Source organism: Bombus vancouverensis, chromosome 4 (assembly GCF_051014615.1).
Source record: "Bombus vancouverensis nearcticus chromosome 4, iyBomVanc1_principal, whole genome shotgun sequence".
NCBI lineage: Eukaryota > Metazoa > Arthropoda > Insecta > Hymenoptera > Apidae > Bombus > Bombus vancouverensis.
In genome coordinates this window covers 16,521,722-16,543,615 of record NC_134914.1, presented here as the reverse complement: position 1 = coordinate 16,543,615, position 21,894 = coordinate 16,521,722, and the positions used below count along the sequence as shown (strand labels likewise).

General features: G+C 31.7%; 1 protein-coding gene across 8 annotated transcripts; it reads right to left on the bottom strand.

Annotated features, from left to right (window-relative positions):
- Positions 1-8: 8 nt before the first annotated feature.
- Positions 9-21,775, bottom strand: kar (monocarboxylate transporter 10-like protein kar). 8 transcript variants are annotated; one of them, XR_004466258.2, is made up of 10 exons: positions 17,772-17,903; positions 12,100-12,588; positions 8,049-8,200; positions 7,200-7,473; positions 6,673-6,808; positions 6,108-6,273; positions 5,305-5,551; positions 4,834-4,974; positions 4,646-4,727; positions 2,496-2,636 (listed from the first exon to the last, which is right to left on the bottom strand). XR_004466258.2 is itself a non-coding variant. In XM_076618031.1 (9 exons), exons 2-9 carry the CDS (start codon positions 12,542-12,544, stop codon positions 2,365-2,367), a joined length of 1,833 nt encoding a protein of 610 aa, XP_076474146.1. In that variant the 5' UTR covers positions 12,545-12,588; positions 21,709-21,775; the 3' UTR covers positions 9-2,364. The 8 variants fall into 8 exon arrangements, 7 of the variants coding, with proteins under 7 accessions (XP_076474146.1, XP_033206461.2, XP_033206463.2 ...); XM_076618031.1 differs by lacking the exons at positions 4,646-4,727; positions 17,772-17,903 and adding an exon at positions 21,709-21,775 and having other exon boundaries at positions 9-2,636; XM_033350570.2 differs by lacking the exons at positions 4,646-4,727; positions 17,772-17,903 and adding an exon at positions 21,402-21,605 and having other exon boundaries at positions 9-2,636.
- Between the last annotated feature and the right edge of the window lie 119 nt (positions 21,776-21,894).

Below are 21,894 nucleotides of genomic sequence, written 5' to 3'. Positions count from 1 at the left end.
ATCGAAAATGCATCCTGAAGGAGTAACCACCTAATACATTTCCAGGAAAACAGACCGGCATGCGGCAGTTACATTTATTCTTACGCGAAAGAATACAATGATCTGACAGTTTTCTGAAAAGACGGAAATAGCACATCGTATATCCTCCTAGCAAGGAGTATATATAAAATGTAGCAGAATCGACGTACTGTACACTATTCTCTTCCTACACGCTATAACATTTTGCTGTATATTTGAAGAAACAACATCCTTCGTGAAAACGAAATCTCTTCATGGTAAGAAAAGAAAAAGAATTGTAGATAAACGTAAAAGATACAGCAAATTAACTCGTTAATCGTGGAACACGAGTTAACGCTTCAGATTGTCCATTTCTTTAAATATTAATCTCTTAATAATTTCTTTATTTAGACATCTCCCACTTTTTTACCTATCGATCTGTGTTTATCAAAAATAAATTACGTCATATTGAAATTTACGATTCTCTAATTGTTATTAATCTTAACGATTATGGAATTTTCCTATCGTTAAAAATAATTACGATTAAGTAAATCAATCGTTGGAAATTAAGCAATAATCCGCTTAATAAATTAAATGATATTTCACAGAGGTTCGATTATTCCAAACTAGTATCTTTATAACATTCTTATTTCTTTATTTCTGTCATTTATTCTTGCGCGATTTCACAATATTCTAACTATTTTATGTACAACATTTCGAGAAAAATAACATTCTTGCTCTGTCAACACTAGGAAAATAGAGTATTCTGTATCGTTAATTATGTTATGGCCGGCAAACTACTACGTATCAAAAGGAAATCTACAAACTAAATGGAACCTTTCAGATTACATTTAGTTGTAATTGTTGAACAGAGGGAGAATGAGCCTATTTTTCAAGTATACGCCAAGAATAACTATTAGATTACAAAACATGTAAGATTCTCTAACATTGACCGATTCATTAATTGCCTAAGTCATTAATCATAATCATAAAGTCATGTTTCATAAGGAAAAATTTACTACGCACGGTATTAAAATCTTTTCTCGGATACGATACAAAGAAATGGCAAAATTTTCAATTGATATAAAATCGTAATCGTGGTAACATTTAAAAACACCTTTACTTAGAGACTATTAAAACTGTCGTCTTTTCGTGTAACAATGATATTTCTATACTTTTCATAACAACATTTGTCACCGACACTTATTAACGACAAATAAAACGAAATTTCTTTTCAAGGAAATCTATTCGTCTTACGACGAAAAAGGAAAATATTAAGAACTGTAGATGAAGCAAAGATAGTATCATGCGAAGAAACATGATACACAGTAGTTTTATCGATCGTTAATAAAGTCAAATTTTAAAATAAAAAGAAATTGCCAAATTCCTAGTGTAGAATAAGATAATGATCATTAACTTGAAACGTCAGCATATCGTAATTGGCAGGTAAAAGTAAACGTTGAACGTTTTGATTCTTTCTAGATCAATCGATCCTAAAAACATTTCTATCGATAGACCAGTTTAAACTTCTATCTCTGTGTCTTTTGTGTAGGTCTATTTGCATGAGCCACGTAACATAGGAATAAAAAAAGAAACAGAATCTAATAAATTTACGCAGCACACGCGATCTGATTTCGAATACGTGATAGAGTACGTTGATCTAAAAATACCGAGGCAACTATCTTATTTCGTTCGATTCGATTCAAAAACGCGATTCTTATTTCTTCTTACTCTGTCGTCCGAAAAATATTGACTTGATCGGTATTGCTTGTTGAGCAGAGATTACAAACTCCACAGAGAACGAGTTAAAAAAAAAATAAACCTCGTCTCTAGTTGAATTTCCTGTTCTATTCGACGTGAATATGCTAAAAATTCTAACTCCTATGATTCTTCAATCGCTACAAAAACTAGAAACATTCGTTGCTCGTATTCACCGAGAAACACCGATGATATGACATTTAAACGTTAACAAAGCGTCAAAGATTATTATTCACAATGATTTTCGTATCTATCGATCGTCGCTGCTTCGCGAATATACTCAACCCTTTATTTTCTTTATTGTCTGTGTTATAAAGTGCAAATTTTATATTCCAAATAATCTTGATCAAGAAAAGACGTAACATCAAGTTTAGCTGTATCTTAGAAAATGTAAGATTATTTGAAGCAAGTTATGCACATGAAATCTCGCAATTTATTTTTTCATCTCAATATTAAAACTACGAATCGTTAACCGTCGAATAATTATTAAAAGAACTATGAAAAGACAATTTATCGAAAGAAAACGATAATGATAAAAGAATCGTAATGCGAGAATATCACGATGAAATCGACGCGAAGAATCTCGAAACAGCGACGTTTATCTGCAAGCTAACACGTTATAAGAATCGACGATTGCAGCATCCTTTGGAAGCGACCGGAAGCTGGCCGATTCTCACGGTGGAGCAATGGCATACTCTCTGAGCGTTCGTAACGACCGAGATATCCGATCTCGTGATCCTGGCACACTGTGTCCTCGTGAAATCCGTAACACTCCGACGAACGATGGCTGTGGACGCCTGAACGCGTCATCTTCCAGCTTGACTGCTCGTGTTTGAGAGTTGTCACGAGATACGGGGATAGAAAGCGGATGCCCGAGCTGCCTGTGGATCGTAAGTGAGAAATTGTTGCAAACATAAAAGAAATTAACGGTTGAATGCGATCGACAATTCGGAGCAAGTTTGCGGAAGTATTTACAAAAGAAAGAATGCTAATTGAAGTATGGCGAAGTGAGGAGTTGCGGGTGTGCAAGATGTTAATTGATAATAAAGGTAAGTACGTTCACTTTGATGCTAATTAAAAAATGCGAATGATTTTTTAACGAAGACTTAAGGGACATTCATAGAAGGCATGGCAGAACGCATGGTACAAATAATGGAAGGAAGTTCGGTTTCTTTCATTTGGAACCTCATTTTCAAGCAAATGATACTTCTCGAATCGATGTACTCCACAAAGCGGCAACTTTTAAACGAAAAAATTGTATTTTGTATTTTTTACTTATTTTTAATCGTAGAATGTACACTGTGTACTCGTACCACGTATCCTGCCATATTTTTATACAGTAATAACGAAAAATAGAAGTAAGCGGAGAAATGCTTGTTTGAAGAATCGATTCTATTCGTCGGAACAATGAAAATAGATTGGCGCGTAAAAAAATTTTGTTTTTTCATTGCCAATAGCTCTTCCTTTTTAAATTTATAAAATGTACAAAATATAGAAGGGAAAATGAGAACAGAGAAAATTTGGTGAGATTGAAGAGCTAGGATATAGAAAATAAAACCACAAATAAAAGGATCTATTTCCGATGTTTAAATCATCATTCAAGGATAATACTTATTTGTTAGTTATACGAGATACAGCGAAAAAAATATAACAATAAATTCTATAGACGCCGGAAATTTGTGAGCGATAAATAAATATGAAGTAAAAATGATTGAACTATGATGTTAAATCTGTAAATAGAAGCAAATATGAAACCTTTTTCATGGTTTTGATGTATAGTATCGATTGTAAAAAAAAGAGAATATCGCTACTTTTTATTAACACGTTCCATATAGAAAGCACAACGTTCGGGTCAGTGGAACCAGTGTCTGACCCAAACTGGTTATTACTACTGCAGACGTTCTACTCATCTGTGTCAGTGTTTCTCAAACGGACGATGTTCTCGTAATATACAATTTATATAATTATCATTTTTCAACCATTATACGACAATAATATATATGATATAGCGTATTTATCATATAAACGAAAATTAAATTTTAAATGGAATTTTTATTCTCAGCTTAATACCCGAACAAAAGTTTCTTACACATAGAAGTGTGGTTTTCTTACGATAAAATTAACTACACTTCCCAAGAAGTGTAATTGACTCCAATTTCGCTTTTAATACGTGGAGATAAGATATTCGCGGAAAAGTAGAAGGATTACCTCTATGAGAAAGTAAACACTGACTATGAATAGCGCATAATGGATGACAGAGTTGTTGTCATATCGCAACGAGCCGACACGTAATTAAACTGTCAACGCAGGGTGCAATAAGTAATTAATTGTTGCAAGGCTGCATTACCATGATTAATTCGAATTACCGCATTAGCCCTCGTTACATATACGTAGATAAATAAACAAAAAGCAAGAACATGTGTTGCATAAAATGCATTCATTATCGATGCTAAAATACCAAAAGATTCCATCCACAAAAAGGAGATTAGAAATGCAGAAAAATGTTGAAGAATATTATTTGCTTTTCATATACGTTTCGCAAAGAAGATTCTGTTAAAGAAAGAATAGTTCGATAATAGCTTTTCTTCGTTTGTAGCATTTGTCAGAAACTCTTAAATCTTAGCAACAATTTCAAGCATCGTCCATTGATCGCTGTGACGCCCCAAATTTTGTTAAATCCATTGGTGCAGAAATGTGACATGCAAAAAGGATCAGTGCGATTTTATGATTTATGTATTATGTTACACAAGCATGCAATGAATTTTCGCAAAGGATGCAGTATCAGTAAATAGAGATTAAAGTAAAGAAAATGGCATGAAGTAAATAGAGAGCAACAAAGTCTGAGCAAAATGTGCAGACATAATTTCTCGAAATATTGAATTTATTTTACCAAGTGCTTTGTCCCCCTCGACAGCAGACGTGATTCGTATTTTATATTATCCGAAAAGCTTTCCGTGGAAAGTTTCAATCGTCTTGATGAAAACAGTTACAAACCGACACGCACGTGTTTCGATACCACATGGAGAAACAAACTCTGTTAGTTAGATGTGAATAATGCACAAATACCTGTTTACCGACCATTTTGACAAGTGGTTTTATCCCCTGTGTTTCCGTTAATGGTGGTCTGCTCTTCGTCTTTCACGAATTTTATCAGGAACATCGTGAGTGCCCCTACTATTGGTGGAATACCCGCTAAGAAAAAGGGTATGTCATAGCTACCTACGTAAACCAAAGAATAAAAAGCAAATTAGATATATTTTTTAGTAAATAAGTAAAAGAATTTTTTAAACATTTATATTACAAAATTTAACATCTCGACAATTATTTTGTGAAATATTTATTCTATTGTCAAGCCTTCGTTATATTTTTAAAGTCGACTTAAATTACTTTCTATACAAAAATCTCAAAAATAGAAATCAAATCGATTTCAGATTGAAATATTAATTTGGAATTTCGTTAACAAAACGAACTCTAAATCACTAGTTCGAAATTCCGACAAAGTAACAGATAGTATGAAATCTTAATTAATTATGTGACGTAATTAATTACCGGTATGATCATACAGAAGACCAGCAATGGGCGGTCCCACAGTCAAAGGTATAGAACACATGCCTAATAGGAATCCAATGGCTTGTGTCGCTTCTTCTCGACCGCATATATCAAATGCAATAGGACCCAAAAGGGATATGAAGCAGCCATCGAATAATCCCATGGCCAAAGAGATAATTAGTAAAACCATGTACGAATTCGTAACGGGGAGAAGCATCGTAAGAACACCGATACTAAGGAACGATATCTAAAATCATTCGAAACAAATGAAAAACATTAAAGTAAATAAAACGAATGAAGCTTTTTAATTCCCGAATCGATAAAAACTTCAAGTAAAACTTCTTCACATGAAAAGATACTCGATAGTTTAATATTCTGAAAAACATTAGGTGTGTATATATATATATATATATATATATATATATATATATATATATTTGTACTTGTACACATGCATTTAAAAACTGACACAACTTGAACAAATCTTTTCAAGAAAAGGGAAAAATATTTGAAACCTTACAAAGACATTATTTAGATTCTTTAGAATTACATGAAAAATCATTTAGACAGATACTAAATAATTTCCCATTTTTAGTCCTTTAAATCCCTCTTTGACTGTTTTCATGTTCTTTTAACTGAATTGTTTCAATTCCACACACCTTTATGTTCAAATACATGTGCGATATATTATACATATATGTAATAATTCATTTATGTATGTATATATATATATATTTTCATTTATAAAAATTTTTCTCCAGAAACCATTTGTTCAAGTAATTGAAAAGGAGTGAACGATTTACCTGTTGCAACAATATTCTGTTCACCTTGGGCAAATCAGCGATATATCCGAAGACAAGTCGGCCTATACCTGAAGTAATACCGATGCACATAATCGGCAGCTTTTTATCCGAGCCCTTAAACACCGTCTCGACAAATTTCCCAATGTGAACATATGGGACGAAATATCTGAAAGGAACGTTCTCATTGATCAGGCTACTCGTGTCACTTAATACTTGTCACTTTATACGCTTTCGCCGTGGTCGTTTCTTTCGACGATGGCTTGAATTACAAGCCACATGTAACTTGACTGTCGCCAGGAAACAAGTTTCCTTTCGCAAACGCGTTCGTTAACCAACTTGTCGTCGGTTTTCCGCGCCGGCTGCAATTTAACTGACAACCTCGATCGTCTCAATGTTAACGAGTGGTCGCGTATCAATAATCAAAGCTAATGGTTTAACAACGAGGAAAAGAACGAAGCCGCCGACAAAAGACACGCGAGCTAAGCCGATCAAGGATCGCTGCTTGCGTTACGGCGAAAGTGTTCGTACATATTCAAATAATTCCTCGTTGATCTAATATACTAACCCGAACAAAGCGAGAGGGATCGAAGTAGCCCATACCACGTATCGTTTTCTCTTCCAAATCGAGACGTTCACAACTTGCTTCAGACAGTTTTTGAAGCCCGATTTGGAATTTAGTTGATCCCGCGGCACCGAGGTAACTGGAAGAATCGTGATATGGAAGAGTTACGATGATCTTCGATTTTCGATTAATTTAGCTACGCCACTTTTGAAATCGAGGGAAACTGAAATTTTGTTATCATTTTCCTTGCGCCATCGTTGTTCTCCTTCGATTTAGTATATCTACTCGCTATTTCGTAATAGCCTCTATGATAAAACATTGCTTGAGAGATTGAAAGAACGCGTGGAAGAACTTCAAACATTTCAACGTATCTCAAAGAATGAAAAATTTTAGACAGGACATCTTAACTAAGAATGGCAGAATCGATAAGAAAATTTCCATTCCGAAGACGTTAAAAGTATAACGCAAGTGTAATACAAGTATGAAATACGAAGACGAAAATATAAAGAATGGCAGGAATTAAGACTTACGTGGAATCGGTTTGAAGAGAATAGCGCAAGCCATGACAATCGCAGTGAGCATAGCTAAAAATCTTAACGTCCCTTCCAAACCGAAAAGGAGAAGTATGACTTCGATTAAGTATGGCATAAGCGTGGTAAATACAGAGCTTCCAGCCGTGACGATACCATTGACCACACCCAAGTATCTTTTAAAATAATGGCCCAAGATCGCTAGACTCGGTGTATAGGCAAGACTAGCACCAAGTCCGTACATCACTCCATAAGTCAAATATAGTAATGTCACCTGAAGCACAGCGATTCTAAAAATAACTCGAGTCGATTATGACAACGAGAAGAAGAGGATGTAACACGGTGGATAACGTATCTTCGTGCAAATTGTTTTACGGTGTTATCTTTTTATTCTTATCGTGATCAGCTTTTTCAATTAAATATAGTTAATGACTCATTTCGTCTAAATGACTCGTTTAGATGAATTGTATATGCGTTGATGGAATACAAATTTCGATCATTCAGTATGGTGCAAGAAAAATCGGTTAGCTGTTTGAAACGTAAAGTTTGGTATAAATCATTCAAACGATACGTGTGATAATTTTATAAATATAACGAAAATGATGAACGTGAGTGTAATTTATAATTAACAAATAGATAATTTAGGATTGAATAATAATGACAACAAAGGAGAAGAGCAAAATGTAAGAATCGGTTGTAAACACCTGTCAAACTGAAATTTTACACTATGCGTTCTATATTGATACTGATTCTCGAAATAAAAATGAAATTAACGCGATCGATGTAGGGAAGTTATTTCGTTAAATGATTACACGGAAATGAAATGAAAAAAAGAAAGAAATAATTTACCTTGCTAGAAAATATCGAGGATAGAAGCATACCGCTGGACGCAATAGCACCGCCCAAAAATGTGGTCATCTGAATCCCAATTTTATCGGTGAGAATGCCAGAAATTGGCGATAAAAAGAACGTGGTACCAATGGTTAACGACCCTACCAAAGCTGGAACAAAGGCACGACCGCTTTCCACAATTTCTGACAATTTTTGACAATTTCGACAATTTATCTGCGACAATATGTCTAATCTACTGCGGGCATATGCGTAAAAATGTTTGAACGTCCGATGAAACTTCCATTACTCAAACTATATGATAGAAATTCCATTTCAACGCAATTTTTTAGGATAACGAATTTTTCTATTTATTTTTTAGACGTATATTTTTTAAAAACAATACAGAAACTTAGATTTCATATACTCCTTATTTTTAAATTAATACTTGTTTGAAGTTATTTTTTCTGCATGGAATAGTGTACATATGTATTACGCTATGTATTGTAATTCTGTTTGTAGAGAATAGTATGAAAAGGAAACAGAATACAAAACGTTACCAAAAAGGCGTTGTATGTATAATAGAATATTCAGATAGCAGAATGTCCCGATATTCGTAGAGTATTGGAACGATGGAAATTCTGATAACAGAAGTTCTATCACGCTATCAATATACAACGAAACGTTTACTTTGATCTTGATATCGGTTAGTAACTTCAAGCTCCAGTAACTCGCCACTAAATTCTATAAAGTACAACAGAACGTATTAAACGTTAATGAAACATTACAATTGCTAAAAGAAAATGTTTTTCTCAGATTAGGCAAATCATTTCCCAAAAATTACAAAACTTAATTCATAGTTGCCAGTGAGTCGTATATAACATGGTGATAAGCCGGCAACCATCCTAAACCGAAAGCTCAAGATTACAATAAATAAAAAATAATATAATCGATCGTGATAACAAATGATTCGTTTAAAAAGAAAATATCAAAAAGTACGTAAAGTTTGTCGAAATTTAGGATATGTCAAAGTACATATGCTTAATTAGATCGAAACGAAAATATATATATTCACAAGAATATCGACTAAATGAACGCAAATAAGTATGATATTAATAATAATAAACAAGAACGACCATTTATCCACGATCTTAGATGTCGTTTAAAGTTCGTATTGTTTAGTAAAGACCTAGTTCTACTTTAAAGAGTAACTACCCCCAGATTAATATTATTTGACCCTCGTTACTATTAATACCCATGTAATTGTCGATTAATTCAGATCCAGGTTGTCCAGTGCATTGACTCCGCGGATGATTAGCCTGATCGATCGGTTTAATTGATACGCTACCCGAATTAATTATTCCATGCTTCACTTAACGACGATTAAATCTTAGGAAGCATCAGTACTTTTGAAATGTCGGATTTAGGCCACGAACCAATTAACGGTTCAATTACGCCGTGTATCCTTCGTATTCTTATTAGAATGTTCATTGATTGTTGCTTGACTTCAATTATTTATAAATTCATGCTATAAATGCATATTAGGTTCATAAAGTAAACGAGAGGGATGTAGCGGTGCTTCTTTCGTTTTATAACCAAGGTAATTTGAGTAAACCGACAGAGATCGACGAAAGATCCAGTACTGTAAATACTCAACTAATATTTGTAGTAATAAGCATTTACATTAAATATTAAATTTTTAAGCGTGAAACCTACACCTTTGTTTTTCTTCTAATAAACAGAATTTCAATACTATAGCTTTTTATTGCTGCAAATCCTTCCATTTGTGAAAAAAAAATAAAAAGAACAGTAAAAAGTTAACAACTTGTGAAAGTTGACAAGAAAAATTCAAAATTTATTAATTCCATAAACAGTTATTGAAATAAACTTAATACTGCAGTACAGTGTAGTATAGTATAGTATGTTTATTTGTATTTCAGGCTCACAGCCTATTACAAACGAGATTATTGAAATCTACTTCATATATCGTACCTATATATGTATAAACATTTGCATACATCGACACACATTCATACATATACCAAAGATACGTATTAGGTCGTCCGAAAAGTTTCTTTCGTTTTATAAGAAAATAATGGACGCACAACGTTTTCCGTCTTATATTATTTTACCGAATTACGTATGATCCATTTTGTTCTATCAAAATAAAGATAACAACGTTCGACAGATTAGGTTTCATGTTTGTATAAAGATGCATCGTTGTAAAAGACGTGTCTGTAAAAGAAAGACACTTTTCGGGCAACCTAATACATACATACTGCGATATATTAGCTTAATTTTCATTATGATTCAACTAACATTAATTTTCCTATTTTTATGATCTCTTGCACAAAGTTGATAATAATATGCTAATAATAGATTAACCCTCGTAAAGGGTTATAACCTAATAACTGAATCAGACGCGACGCGAGTAAGATAGTTACTGAAAAATATTATTGGAAAAATATATTATCAACTTATAGTATTATGATAATCGCTTGCAGTTCACTGATCCGCGAATGAAACTATTAGAAATGGTGATATCAATATAAAAATTGGTAAATAATAAAAATGGTAAGATAACGCGCAGTTCATTGACTGCACTGAGCGAGTGATTGGGACAATGATTGACCGCAGTGGATATAAAAGAACACGATTTTCTGTTTTTTTTTTCACAACTCTAATCTTAACTTCTTTTCCTTTTATCGAATAATATAAAGTAAAAAAGAAAACGATTCACGGTACAATAACATTTACAAATGTTACAGTCTATGCTATATACTCAATTTCATTTGAATCAGTGTCTTTACACTTTATGATACTCGTTAATAAAAATAATAGTTTTCAATATGAATCAATTTACATCTTTTAATTAGTAGACTGAACATAGTCTAGTTTTTCAATAAAACATGATCTAATCATCATTTAACTAATCACTGAAGAAGTCAAAACCTGGAATATTGATCTCTGAAGGATTTCACGTTATTTATCTTATATTACAAGTGCTCAAAAATTATTACTACGTCAGTTATTTTATGTCACTGTTCGTTGCTTTGTGACTAATGCACCGAAACGAAGGAAAAATGCATTTACACGAGCATATGCAGTGCACTTATTGATAAAGATATCCCATTATTAGAAATCATCAATCACAAATAAAAAAGAGATAATTTTATCGAAAATATCTTGTACTATACTCAAGGTAAGAAGATAAAGAGATAAAAGCTTATTATCTTAACATTTTTTAAAAATTGTCTACGTTAATGATTGCTTAAACGACTTCTCATGCATATTCGTAATATATATATATATATAGAAAATGTTTACAATTTATCCATTTTTTATTTATTATAAACATCCTTATTCGCAATGTCATGCTTCCAGTAATAACCATAAAGTAAAAGCACTATCGATACTAAACTATCAATACAAAACTAAGTTTTTATTTGTAATTAATAAACGACATACGATCACTGTAAAACTAATTTTTTCTTCGAACTAATGAACGATATTGTCAGTCTTCGATCGCGTATATCAAAAAGATAACGCAAAAGGATGACGCGAACCAGAAGACACTGAATATATGAATGTCCTTATTTATGCAACCGCGTATACTCACATATTCCTATTTATCTTCTCCTCGACCACAGTCGACATATGTATGTTATACGTACACGGTATATTCTTCCCTACAGATCATGTATTCTGCTGCCTTCCACACAAATTTCAATATTCTACGTAATCTAAATCTTTAACGATAAATAGGCTGTGGATTTTTATATATCGGAAATTTAAAGATGTAAAAACACGATAGTATAGTCGTCGTAATAGAGTGCATGATCAGCGAGTGAAATAAATTTCTGTTTAAGTTCTATTTCTTTAACGATATTCATAAAAATATGTATTTGCATAAATGCTCACGGTCTAATGATAAATAATATATTAGAACTACCACAAGTTACATCGTCCCGATCATTTACATTCTATTCAACTAAATTCTCCTATCGCTTACCATATCTATCATATTCTCGCTAGTGATAAACAGTCAGTGATGAACAATCAGAGAACTTACCTGCCTTCGAAGATGCTCCTGTTTCTCCAGACTCTAACAGTCTCCTCTGTAACTCGAGGTAGATCGACGAGTACGTGTTTATGACGCTGAATAGAACACCGTTGATGATGAAACTGCCTATCATGACCATCCACGCTCGCAGACCACCATCCGGTGGAACGATCACGTTACGGTCATCAGCATCCTTCCTCGAGGCGTTCATCGACGCTCGATCATCCTCGTCCTTATCCGTCCTGTTCGATTTCGCGATCGACACGTCGATCTTCACCGATGAGTTCTTACCGTCGGTTTCCAAAAGAGGGTTGCCTTCGGTGCTCGAATTCGAGGCCTCCTCCGGTCGTTGCGAATCCTCGTTCAGAGAACTTCGTTCGAGGACCTCGTTATTGATATTAGAAACGTTCGTCGAATCCGTCCTCTTCGACTCTGTATTCTCCGCGATCGTCATTGTTCAGCTTCTTGTACGCTTCTTCCGATGGATATCGATGATTTCTAGGAAAATAAAGAAAAAGAAAGGTTAAAACTACTTTATGAAGAAGAATGAACGAACGGAGGGATTAATTCGTGGCGTTCTTAGTTAGTAAGGCGATTATAAAGTTAAATAAGAATAAGATGATGGAAAAATAATTTGACATAGATTAGAAAAAAGAATAGGGCATCGCTGTTGGTCGTGGACATCTGGAGAAATTTTTGTTACGGCATTAAAATTGTTAAAAATATAGAAGTATTTCTGGGAAAATGAATTTTCACTTCTATTAAGATAGAAGCAGGGTTGTATTCATTATTGATTCATTTTTATTATGCCAAATTAATTATAATCATCTATAGTATTATACTATAGATTGGTAGTTTTATTATTAAACATATTTCGTGCAACATAAAGAAAATATTTATTAAAATCTAAATATTTGACATTATAAAAATAATATATATACTTTTGTCTCGCAGGTTATCATAAATACAGATATCTAGATAAGTAAGATAGAGTTGTACTTAAGAAATACTTAAACAATTTGCAAATTTTTCTTTACGATGCTTCTGTGACACGGACTTTTGTAGATAATTTCAGAAAAACCATTGACAAAGGAATTCAGATAAATGCTTTTTGCAATCAATTTATGTACGAAAGTAACAACTATAAAATATTACTTTCTGCACAAATTCTTGTATACCTTGATATTTCTGTAATTCATTACAAACGTACTCTTGTTGTCGTTGAATTACCATCTCCACTACGAAAAGTCACGTCAAAAATACGTCCTGGTATAAACGAAACATGAAATTTAATTTTAAACGTTATATTTAGATCTCGCATAATTAAAAAATGTCGTTGTAACGTTGCTTACATAATTCATACACCTTTCGATTCGTATTATATAAAAACCTACAATCAAAAAATCTTCTCAGATTGAGAATGAATTCAATTTTATCGTTTATTAGAATTAACTTGAAAATTTAGTCTATTTAGTAGCAAATACTGGAAGACATAATAATCTTTTGTCTGATTGGTGAGAGTGTTTATGCAAAATATTGTATATAAATAAATATTGCTTTGTCTGATAAAAATTATTACACACGTACTTCGGTAATGCATTAGGCAATGTACATTAGGCAAAATAGAACGGATATTTTAAATTGAAGAAAATTCAGAAATCTTAAAAGAAAGTTAGCGTAATTAGATTTTCTGGGGATATATTTGACTTTAGTTTTCAGTAAAAATGATTTTCAAAAATTATTCAAACTAAATTCGTTATATTATTTATAACTTCGTCTGCGAGTAACACTAATTATTGATGGATTTACTTAAACTAAATCATCAAAATCGAAGAAAAGAATAATATGGAAAGCAAAGAAAAAATTAAAATAATTATACCTTAAAACGGTGTACACATAGTATTAAACAATTCGCACGCTTTATCACGTGTTGATAAATGTGCATCAAGCTTGAACGTATGCATACGTGTATTTAATACGACGATAACAGTCTATATATCAAAACCAATGGCGTAAGTAGCGATGGACTAAATCGCGAAATATATATTTTACGTTATTGAAACATTAAAAAATAATAAAGAATATTCTGACGAAAGGATTCAAAGTAATAACTAAACATTTAAAATAATCCATAGAAATTTCATAATTGTTTTACGTGAATCATTATGTGTTATAGGTAAAAGATTTTTATCTTACGGACTCTTCCGTCCTCAAATAATGTGCAACTTGATACCAAGAAATATATCTATCACCGATATGGAATTTCATCTACCGACAAAGTTTAAATATTACTAGTTTGATTTTGATTTAATCCTATCGTTATCAATAGTGTGATACACGTGTTAAATTATTATAAATTATAGTTTTTGACAAAGTATTCCACTTTATCGAATCTATATATTCCTTTTATTCGCGTAAATATATAAAAAAAAGTTTATAACAAGGGAGAAAGAAACGTGATAAAAAAGATATAAAAATGAGTTGTCGAGAAGAGGCGATCTACAATGTGAAGGTAGAAAGTCGCAGTTTCCATTCCGCGTTACGCCAAGGTTTAATAAAACATGATCACTCCAATCCGTGTGAATACGATTTGTCTTGATGTGCGTCTTTCTTATACAATAAAAACTGCTACCAAGTACAAGGGACAACATGTTGAAAACGTTACAAATTTCGAACGACGCACACCATACCAAGACGAGACACATGTAATCGTAGTAACAAAGTGTTAAACTACTTTCTAAGAACATTAAACGGTCGGGAGTTGCTTGGTATTTGTATTCTAATTTATAATGATCAAAAGTGGCGCGTATATGTGTGCCTGTTTAATTCTAAACGTAGAAGGCGTACACCATTATGGCCGTGTTTAAAGAGAGACGAAAATTTGTTTTGCTAAAAAAATGTTAACTTTCGAAAAGAGAAATATCGTCTGTTGCTACAATTGGAGTCACTTTTTACCAGAGACTTTTTCTTTCACGGCTAAGAACGTTCGCTGAAACTGTGGTACGAACGCTAGATAAAAGATAATCCTATAATTACTATTCCGTGAACGTTAATTAATCATCGAATTTACACTGACAAAGGATAACATTAAAATCACTTGCGATAACAAAGAGAGAGGAAAGGGTCAAACAGCACGAACCAATTAAAATTAAACGGTCGATTCTAGTTGAAGAGAAGCCTCGAAGCAACGATAATACAATAGAGTTGTTGGTCGGAAGGGAAAAGTAACGATTGCATACAAAGAAACGGGTGAACCTTCCGCCAAGTTCTTCGAAGAAGATGGCGAGTTCAGTTTGCTTAGTGTATAAAACATAATTACGAATTTCCGACACGGCATAATGCGACCTGAAGAACGAACCACGTCCTCGTTTATGCTACCAGTGCACTTTGTTACTCAAAATTAGTAAATTCGAGAAGATTACTCTACGCGTTCACTCGAACTTGAAAAATAAATCTATATAGCGGAGAAACTTCTGTGTACATTTTAGCGCATGTACAAGCGCGTGACAAGCAGCGTTTTATAAACAACAAAACATCAAATTCTTTTCGTTGTTTGTTACCGAAGCAGAAACTTTCTTCCAACGTTCGTCTCAAACTTTACTTTTTAAACTATTTAAATGCAAAAAGAAACTTACTTTACCGATTCTGTAGAATTTAATGAAAACTTTAATATATAGTTTGTATGTTTATAACAGAATAATTTTTAATATAATAAATAGAGCTTTAAGAAGAAGTGAAATTCTTTTCTTACTAAAAAATATTCGTTATATTCGTTTTGCTTCGGTGATTCTAATATGACTAAAAGATACATAAAAAAAAATATTCCCACGGATGCTTTAAATAATCAAAGTAATTTTCTTCATAATTAAGTTCATAAATTAAATTGCGTTATTCATCGTGTATATAAAAAGGATGAAATTAAAATGTCATCTTATTGAAGTAGTAAAAATTTTAATTAAAAATTTTTTTATTTTTTACCACGGGTAATATTCGCAAAAATTATAACATTAAATGTTTCGTATCATTTGTACAAATTTACATATGACAACTGCTATTTCTTAAAATGCCCAACTGTTTTATCAATAATGTACATACATGAACTCCTTGCTGAAAACCATCAAATCTGCTTCTTTTGACCTTGACGCTAATCTGCATTCGAATTGAGTGGATCAAGCATGTAAAGTATGTATATCATACTTCGACTCCCATGTCAATTATTCGCCGATTAACCTCCTCACACATTCCACACAGAACATAATTGGTAACAAATACTATTTGTATAAAAAGAATAGACCTAAACCAATGATTTTTACTAATCTGAGTAGTATATATATACATAAGAAATGAGAGTAGAAATCGCAACAGAAAGATAATGTAAAAACAAATAATTTTTGTTAAAATAGTATTAAAATAGAATTTAGAATAAGATTGGAGAAAAAATAATAGTTATAATTAAAAATGACAAACTTTTTCTACATTTGTTAGAGTTCACTTTTATGCTGACATCTACTAAACCAATTACCATAAATTGTAATAAACGAAATAAATGGAATTATCTCAATGAAATTAAAAAAACTAAGTAAAATTGATTACTAAATGAAAATTAATTACATTTTACACTACGTAGTTAGGACAGTCAATTGAGGAAAGCTGGGCGACTTGAAGCCTCCGTTAATCAACTCCATAATGAGCTCCATTTAACTATCCAAAAAATTCGTCTTAACTGAACATGTTACAAGTACCAAATTATAAATAATCACATTAATGCGCGAAGACAATCAGATATGCAAGTTGTCTAATTCGATACTCGATCAACAAAGGAAAATTCTCTCTTAAATAACTAATTACAACAAACACAAAATAACACGAATAAAAATTTACTGACGAATAAACTAACTTCCCTGCCGTCAGCTAATCTTCCTACAATATTGAATTTCGAAAAACGAGCAACTAAAACGCAAATTGTAACATCCATCAATTAAGATGACCATAAAGAACTTATTTTGCACAACATTGAAACGATGGAAAATTATTAAAATGAGAAAACGTTATTAGTATACTTGTAAAACTACTATACTACCATTTTACTAATACTATACTAGTATTTTAACGTTATCGATATGACATGTACATGCGTGGCATTCTCGATAAGCAAAAATGTGCATACACGGAAATAAAGAAAGGAAATACGAGGAAAGAAAAAGAAAGAAGAGCGACGAGTTTTCAAATTCTGAATCAACAAAGCACGACGCACGACACCGAATGTTGCACAGGATCACACACGTTGCCTCTGGTCGTCTTCCCAATCTCTTCGCTTCTAATTTCTGTCAACACTACGATTCTGATGGGTCGCATGGACTAAGACCACAACACGACGCAACCGCGATGCAATGAATCATCGCCGAAAAGTGCCTCCTCCATCGAGCTTGAATTCACGATTGACGGACGTGTGTCAGTCCCTATTTTGTTCCTCGTAAATCGGAACGTAGCACGATTGGAAAGTAACACAGAGCGAGCGACTGAGAATAGAAAAGGCCAGTGGAGGCTAGATGGTAGCCGGAAAGAACGACAAGAGAGACAAGAGAACAAACGGGCAAAAGAGCATAGGAAAGAAAAATACACGGGCCAGTTAACTAGATAGAAAACGGAGGGAATTCGAAAGCAGCGTCGATTGAGTTTACCAAATTTTTCGTTTGCTCAGTGGGCTTCCGGCGAAGATAACGCGTGAGCGCGCGTCTCGTCGCGTCGATCGTCTTCTTTGTCGACGACCACTCTCTCTCCACGATCCAACCAACGACAGAGCCGAGCATAAACTGAAGTAACCAGCGTTATTCGTCGACCGTACGAGTGGTCGAAAGTTCCGTGTTAAGAAGAGAGGACTAACGCGCTAGTAACTAGCGAGCGAACGCGAAAACGATGAACGAAGACATGTATCTCAACTGCGCGTAGACTTGATAATTTCACATGTCGATATAACGTGTATTACCAAATGATTCTATATAGTTCCCTAAACGCGTCCACCTCGATACTTCTTCCGGTCTAAACGGGATACCAGGGGAATATGTATGACTGATCGAGATCCACGGCCTCGTTCGATGCCTAGTCAATGGAATTGAATAGCTACGCGATATGGTAATAGTTTTAGGCACTACTGAGTGTTTAAGAGACAATGAATCGAACCCTAGAAATTCTAGAAATATATAATTTAATAAAATATATGAAATTGTGTTTCTGTAGGAAAGAAATCTATCTGGCTTCAATCGATCGAATGGGAAATTAAATATTTTTAAAACACGAAAAATTGTGTAGAAAGAAAATTGAAAGATCGAAACATTGTAGTTAATATTGGATATTAAGGTATCTGTAGGACGGGAAACAAGGAAAGATATTTCTAACTTGTGTTTTGTGAAAATTGTGATTCACAAAATAAGTAACGATTATTACAAGTACTATTTTAAAGATAACTATAAAATTTTGCTTATACATGATGATAAAATAAAATATATTGCGCTGAATAAATCAGGGACTATTTTCTAGAAAACTAAAAAAGATAAACTGGATTTATAAGCAGATGATGCATCCTTCTGAAAGTACAAACATTAAACTGTAAAGACTAATTGTATAATAAGGAGACACTTAAATTTTTCTTTATGCGTGCCCAAAGTTTCACATGTTTTACAATCTTTCATTTTATTTGTAACCAAATGTAAAGAAATTTTGTTACAACATTCTAAAGCAGTGAACTTTCTCATACAGCAACAACGAGACTGCGAATAGATAGAATAGATAGAACTATGTATGTATACATAAAGTCATAGCTCAACATGGTTCGATATTGCATCATAAAACTAGAACGTCTCTGTCTCTCCAATTTTGAATCAAGCAATTTATTTTATGCACCTATTATATGTATTATCTAATAATAAAATAAATCTGACTAAACAATTTGTACAATTATTTTCATAGAAATAATTGAATAAAAAAATTATTTGTTTCTGTTACTGTATCGTAAATATTTTTATCTTCGAAATAATTGCATTTTTTGCTCAGTAACTAAAAAGAAATATATGATTTAAATCTTTATAAATTCTTAAATTATCCAAAGTTATAAATATTTGGAAACCACCGAAAGACCTTTTCTGCAAATATAAAAATACTGTTATACATCAGCAAGAACTAGGGATTATTCACTTTATATGATATCATGAAGAAATATATACCAATATAAAAAGATCGTATCTCCAATCTTGCCACAACCATAGAATTTTCTGAAAGTGTTCTTTCACGTATTATGCGATTATCTCAGGAAATATTAAACTATAGTTTACAATACAAAAAATGACTAACAATAATTTACATTTTGTAACAGACACCGTAAAAACAAAATGTTTACATAAAATTCAATAATTATCCAGTTTGAAACAAAGTTTAGCTTACAACTTTTTTTAACTTCCACTATAATTCGATAAATATTCCAAATTACAAGAATCTAAACGAAAAGCAGCTGGCATAAATATGCAAGAAGCGAAATTTAAAAGCTGATTAAAAGTACGATTAGTATCTTTGAATTTTCAAAGCAAGCACAAGTAGTGATGCATCTCGTACAATTTTTAAACATAATGAGGCAAAGTTTAAAAATATGAATGGACTATGTACTTTACTTTACACCTTTAATTAATAATATATTTATTATTAAGAAGCTGTGAAACATCTTACTTTTACCTGTACCTTATTTTTATTTCTACTCTGTAGCATTTTAGCGTTTAAATTTTATTCCGGTAATTTTCGAGTCATGAAAAAATTCAATCCTACAATTTGCAAATAAAGTTCATGCAGCATTTTGATCCAATCATGCAATTTATTTCTTAAACACATAAATAATAATTTATCTAAAAATAAGAAAACTGTACTATAATTTTATGCATCATTTTTTTAATTTAACGCTTAGTAAAATATTCCTGTAGTGCTGATGTAGCTTTTTTCTTTAAAAATGCAGAATATATCTTCAAAAATGCAAAACTAATATATTTAAAAATTATTGTATACCTGATTTTCATTCATCTCATTTTCATCAGCTTCATAATTATAATTATAACATACATAACAGTTCATAATTATAACACAAAATTCACTGCAAATTTATAATACAATAATCTAATTAATAATTCTAAACAGATAATATAACATTGTTATACATATATACATTTTAGATTCCTGTAAATAACTATAACAAAAAAAACTTTAGTGGCCTCAATAAGTAAGTAAAAAGGAATTCACAATGAATACATAATGTATGATTCATAAAGGGTAAGACAATTATCAATGAAAGAAAAACCCAAGTTTAATTCATAACATGAGTTTACTGAATAGTGAAAAGTTATAATCCTACTTAGTGTATAATATCTTAAATATGAAATTTGTAATTTCATAATTTCATTAAATATTTTTACTTAATGATAATAACAACCTTATATGTGACAATATACGATAATATAAATCTATAAAAAAACACTATACTAATATCAACATGATTTAAATATGATTTTATTGTTACTTATAACTAGGATAACAAAATAAGTCTTATAAAAGTATTTATATTATTTCTACACTAATGCTTATAGAAGTCTTATGTATAACTATAAAATAACTATAATCTAACTTTAATTACTTTCACTTATATACTATTATATCAATTTAGTAGATAAAATGTATGCGTATATAAAAATTACTCATTTTGTGACATTGTTGCATTATAAAAAATATTGCAATAATACAATAATTTTTAACGCTGAGAGCTCAAGAAAAATAAGTAGTTGTGAATATATTATATGTGATTAATGACCTAAATCCTCTGTGATTTTATATTACGGTTTCTTATATTAACTTTAATTATGAAATATAATAAAATATAACATCACAAAAAGATCAATATAAAGATGATAGTTAAATCAAAGGCATAATTGATTCACTATTTTTGTTACATGTGACAAGTAATAACAAAAAAGCACATTTATTGAGGCCACACTGTTCAGTCATACATGTAATTATTTTTGAATACAATTTATTGTTTTATAATTTCACTATAACGTTATACAACAAATTACTGATAAATAAAGTTTCAAACAATTATATGAACAATTCATTCACTAACCACACACCTTCAGGAATTTTGTAATAGAAAGTTATTAATACTTCCAATTAATTTCAATGATTGCACATTATTAATCACACAATATGTTTGAGACAAGTGATATTACATGAACAAAACAGAATAGGAAATTTAATCGATAAAATGACATGCACCGTCTAACCTTATATTTCGTCACAGTTTCGTATTACTATCTCATAGTATGGTCTCTAACAAAATAGTCTTTAGAATAAATTTTTTGTTGTAAAAAATTTCATTCTATTTAACTTAAATATTTTTGAACCTGATCCGGAAGTAGCAATATATTCAAATACACGTGCATATCCAAAACTTAAAAATTGTCCTAAAGACATCCTCCACGAAAAATCCCTGATATTGTCTAGACATAAAGAGATTCTACTCTATATTTTTATTAGACAGCATTAAATGTCAAATTATTTCTTATAAATACGTTAATAAATTTTCTTTACCTTATACAAAATTTGCATTACAGAAAATACACAAGAATTTTTATTTGAATATGCTAATACACTAGTTTTACTTTCCATATTTACATTTGATACTTAATACTTTCAAATTTTTTGAATCGATTCTTCAAACACATTTTTTTTCTATTCATGATAGTAGATAGTAGCAATAATTTATAACAAAAATTT

Bases quoted from the DNA above. Each gene is read 5' to 3' on its own strand.
- kar (XM_076618031.1), bottom strand. From the start codon at position 12,544: ATGACGATCGCGGAGAATACAGAGTCGAAGAGGACGGATTCGACGAAC. The intron at 4,975-5,304 runs GTAATTAATTAC...TGGTTTACGTAG, and splicing joins TCTTCTGTATGATCATACCG to GTAGCTATGACATACCCTTT. The intron at 2,637-4,833 runs GTCGGTAAACAG...TACGATCCACAG, and splicing joins TAAAACCACTTGTCAAAATG to GCAGCTCGGGCATCCGCTTT.